A 4,886-nucleotide genomic window follows, 5' to 3' on the forward strand; every position below is an offset into this window, starting at 1 on the left:
CATTGATACTGGGAAGATCTATTCATCAATTTCAGTTAATTACAAACCAATTATTTTGTGTGACATGTTTTAATTACAGCCTCCTTTTAAACCTGCCATCAATTAATTAAATGTCATCAGGATGATTGTACTATAATAGAGCCACCTTATATACTTTAATAGTATATAATTTAAATAAACTTAGAAAAATTATGATAAAGTAACTTTTATCTCTTCTTTTATTCTCATATATTTATTTTGAATGGCTCATTCGAGTAAACCAGAAGAGCTAAGATCATACCCCATATTGGATGTTGAGATAGAACCCTATGCAATCTAAGCCCTATATTGGGTGTTGCCAAGTGAACGCATGCAACTATCATGCACGAAGAAGTACTATGTGAGAAGGATAACATATCAATCCAATTGATAATTTGCTGCAGAATTTCTTAGCTTCGGTTTGCAAATAGAAATATCCTCATTGAGGTTACTTCAATTTCAGTTCATAAATATAAAGCAAATATAGTACATTAAAAGTGCTTTCAATCTTATCCTATTACGTGAAATCATATTAATTCTGAATCAAATTAGTCACACTTTGTTGTATACTAAATTTAAAATGAGCACAGATTTCATCAAATTGAAAAAGACTATATGTAGTAACCCTGCTTCAAATTTTCAGATTTCAAAGTTTGCAGTTTGTGACCTGTCTCATGAAATACAACGAATAAAGATATGCTAGACTTTAGAAATTAAGAGAAGTACAAGTTGCAAATCTGCAAAAGATTTGAGTATACAAAGAGTGAAACAAGGCCATTAATCTTTGTAAGATAAGCCATCACACCTCAAAAATTACATTTGATATCTCAACCTTGTGGAGATTTCCTTTTCAAAGATTAGAACTCTAAACTGAAACAATGTTTGAAGCAAGGAGTGTATCAGTAGGGCAGCAGAGTCCGTTGTCCTGTCATATAGATCTATGCCAAAATAGGGGACAATTATCAGCTAACTGGTTTCAAAGATCAGTTTTCATGTCGGCGGTTGCCATGTTCCTGGTTTAAAAGATTCGCCAGATCCTGTTGGTTCTGAGGACCTGAATAAAACAATAAATAGTTTCATAGCAGCAGATTTTTGTAAAAGTTCAGCAATTAAAAAATGATAGTTTATATTATTTAAACTGCAAATTAAAACAGCGGATACCAAAATTGAGTCCAATAGGAAGTGTCTCTCAAATTATAGATTTCAGTAATTCAGTACCGCACCAAATGATAATTATCTTACTGGTTAGTCTTCCTATATGGTATCCATACGATGAAAGGACAGAAATCAGCAGTTCTCAATAAAACAGGTATGGTCGAAAGAGCTGGAAAACAACTAAATGTCAACAAAAAGATGACCTATTAGAAGAAGAACATTTAGTTTGAGCTTGCTCAATAGAATCAAGTTCGAAATACACCTGTCTCTGTTGTTGATATCATCAGCTGTGTCAGTTGCACTTTTGGAACCTGTACAAATCAAAAGAATGCTCAGTGGAATACGAGAACCATGCAAATCCAAATGAATCAACGATCAGATTTTTCTCACAGCATTCATTTTACAGTATGTCAAATGTTACTGTATGCAGTCTTTATGTTCTTTCTACGTCAAAACATTTCTGAAAGTCTAAATCAGTACATCAAACACATCCATTCATCTAAGCTAGCAGAAAAAGAAGTGATATATATAGAATTGTAAGCCTAATTATAGAATCCTTGGCAAGAATGGAGATATCTATGTATTTCCTGTAATGTAAAATAGCCACGGCTAGGGTATCAAAAAGCCTTTGGTTAGAGAAAATCAAAGGATATTACTGCTAAAAGAGATAAAACTTACCTCTATTTTGGTCAGAAGAAGCATCAGGAAACTGCTGGATGAAACTTTTAAGGTCTGGAGATCCAACTTTACCTACATTCATAGTCAATAAATATCTTAGTAATCAATTACATATTAACTTATTATTGTTTGTTGTCAAGCTTACATATTCTCATGGAGGTATAAGATAATTTTTTCTTGGTTCTAAGAACCAGAAAATAATACTACAGAAAATCTCTTTCTTCTTGGTGCAAGAGGAATAATAAAAATAAAAATCCATTCAGATGTAAAAGGGGGCAAAGACAAACTGAAAAAGGAACCCAATAAGACAAACCTCGGTAATCCCTGTATAAACCTCAGTTATACTTCCCAGGTTATATATAATGTAGGAAAAAAATGGGATAAGATTGGCATACTCAAGCACATCACAAAGTATATTTCACTTTGAGTTCCTTGCTAATGAAATGACAAACTGAACCAAACAATAGATTAAACTCCAAGGGCTAAATAAGGATATAATAAGAGAACTTACTAATAAATTGAGTCCCAGACTTTCTTTCCTCCTCTTTCTTCTTCAGAACTACAGTAAATAAATAAAAAATGTCAAAATCAAGTACCATGAAGGTCATCAAATGATTGAGAAAAATGAAAAAGAAACAGCTTAAGAAGAAAAATGAGTTTTATAAGTTGCCTTGTCAAATTGAAAGCTCAAGAATAAAGCAGCTAGTGGATTATCTGACACATACGCTCAACATTTTGTTTAACATGCTCCCGCTTGGCATCCAGCTCTATCATTTCCTGAAGATACGAAAATAAGGCAATCTAACATCTTAGTGAATCTTCATTAAGAGCATGGGGCTCATTTCTGGAGAATCATGATGCACAAAAATAAATATTGTAACTTTCAAGACTCATGTGACAAATTGAATTTCAGTCCAAATAAAACTATTAGTAAATATTAAAATTTTATTTTTAATATTGGCATTACGAAACAGCATTGAACGATCTCAAGTTGGTTGGTTAGATAATGCACCGTGTCACTAGAAATATAATCAGAAGCTTCCAGGAAAAAAAAATCTTTTGCTTATTTTTTATGAAATCCGGAATTAAATGCATTCTTACCTCTGGTGTTGGAGCTTTCTTTCTTTGTCCATTCAACCAGCAAATCCACTCAACTGCAAACATCATACAGCAAGGATAAATTTCAGGAGAGAGCTGTTATAAGGTAAAGATTTTAATAACAGAAAGGCTTCCCATTTTGGGATCTCGGGGTGGGAAAGACTTGCATGACCTAACCTGCAAAACTTGAGAGGCTACTTCTGTGACTTTCAATATGCAATTCTATGATGCACAATGAAAGTCCTTACCATATTTACCATCATAATGTCCTTGTTTGATAAATTATAATAGCTTTAGGACAACACTAGCAGAAAGATCTTGGAATGAAGTTTGTTAAAACTTAAAATGTGTCTGAATACAGCCTAAAATGTGAAATCAACTAAAATTTCCAGCAGGGCTTTTCACAAGGAAAGCAAAGAGCAGAAGTTCCACATAACTATTTTGAACAATAGAAGTTGAGAAATTAACAGAAATAGAAACAATAAAGTAGCAGCAAGCCAACCTGGGATGGAGGTCGAATCCTCTTCGCCCTTGAATATGACCCATCTTTTCTCCTTCACTGGTGCATAATGAATAAGGTTTGGTATTATGTCTCAAAAGAAACAATGAAATATATGGCAACCCATAAATCACTCAATTTACTGCAGCTATTCAACTAGAAAGCATAAATACCACTAAAGTGCAAATATTTAATCTTGTATGTCCTGTCTGCCTCATACTATATTGAGGCCCTTAGGACTACGCAGAAGAGTGATCATGAAACTAAAAACAAGTTGAGATTGCTACGTAAACAGTTATAATACTCCTGACACTATCAACACAATAATTGTATTAATGACTTTTTAATCCTCCTAATCTCCCACCACCGTGATTAACCTAGAAAACACTGGATTTCACTGGCAACAGTAATCAATAGACTATAATAATCAAATTCCATCCGCAAGTTCAACAAAAAGAATGGTGGGCATATCCGCATCAAGAATTTACCGAAAGTTTCAGAGTAAGATCATCTTGTGATAAAATATATGATATGAAAGCAAGAAAATACCCGGCAGCGTAAAAAGATCGTAACTTTGAGCATATGGTTACATATTAAGAGTAACCCACGTGGCAGCGACCAGATGAATCATGAAATGATGAATCCGGAAGAGATTAGAAAGGGGGAGGTAGACGCTTACAGATCCCATCGATCTCCTCCTTCCGAGTGAAGTAACGATTTCCGGCCTTGTCGACACCCACCTGCGTTCTTGAGATGAAGTATCCCGCTAATCTCGAGAGTAACTTGGACATTTCTCCTCTTCAATCGATCCAACTCCGCCGCTTCATCGCCTTCGGGATCGTTCGATGGCAGTGGGGAGGAAGCCCAAGATCGGACCCGTCATAAGAGAGCTACGAATCACAAGTGATCGAAACTATATACTGCGCTGTACAAAGATAGCCTCCCGACTCTGGTTAAGGACTCACCTGGAATTGGGATTGGGATTGGGATTGGGATTGGGATTGGAAAAAAAAGATTATATTATTTTTTGACAAAATTAGCATCTCCCAAATTTTATTTATCAAATGTAACGCGCTATAAACTTAACACTAAAATAGATTTATTTTACTATAGTTGTTAGTAAAATTTGAACTTTTTAGTATTTTATTTAACAAGAGGAAGCACCAACAAGTTTAAAGTGATGTGATGGGCTTCAATAGAGTTAGCAAACTTTCATAAAAGATTATTTTTGACCAAATTAGCCGTCTCTCAAATTTTATTTAGCATTGTGACGGCACTCTCAACTTAATTAGTAAAATACTGAATTTTTTAGCATTTTATTTAAGAAGAGGAAACATTAACAAGTATAGCGTTATTTTCTGATATATAAATCACTATTCTTATGAGCGTTTTATGTGTGGCAACCAAAACGAAAAAATTAAGATAGATTTAGTTAAAT

General features: G+C 34.1%; 1 protein-coding gene across 3 annotated transcripts; it reads right to left on the bottom strand.

The window, feature by feature from the left end:
- Positions 1 to 634: 634 nt before the first annotated feature.
- On the bottom strand, positions 635 to 4,480 carry LOC140799265 (uncharacterized). 3 transcript variants are annotated; one of them, XM_073153501.1, is made up of 9 exons: positions 4,128 to 4,480; positions 3,452 to 3,508; positions 2,953 to 3,005; positions 2,577 to 2,628; positions 2,363 to 2,410; positions 1,852 to 1,923; positions 1,436 to 1,484; positions 1,261 to 1,353; positions 732 to 1,072 (listed from the first exon to the last, which is right to left on the bottom strand). In XM_073153501.1, exons 1-9 carry the CDS (start codon positions 4,237 to 4,239, stop codon positions 1,009 to 1,011), a joined length of 600 nt encoding a protein of 199 aa, XP_073009602.1. In that variant the 5' UTR covers positions 4,240 to 4,480; the 3' UTR covers positions 732 to 1,008. The 3 variants fall into 3 exon arrangements, with proteins under 3 accessions (XP_073009603.1, XP_073009602.1, XP_073009604.1); XM_073153503.1 differs by having other exon boundaries at positions 4,022 to 4,331; XM_073153502.1 differs by lacking the exon at positions 1,261 to 1,353 and having other exon boundaries at positions 635 to 1,072.
- Positions 4,481 to 4,886: the final 406 nt, after the last annotated feature.

Source organism: Typha latifolia, chromosome 12, assembly GCF_019914945.1.
Source record: "Typha latifolia isolate L0001 chromosome 12, TyphaL0001v2, whole genome shotgun sequence".
In the NCBI taxonomy this organism is placed as follows: domain Eukaryota; kingdom Viridiplantae; phylum Streptophyta; class Magnoliopsida; order Poales; family Typhaceae; genus Typha; species Typha latifolia.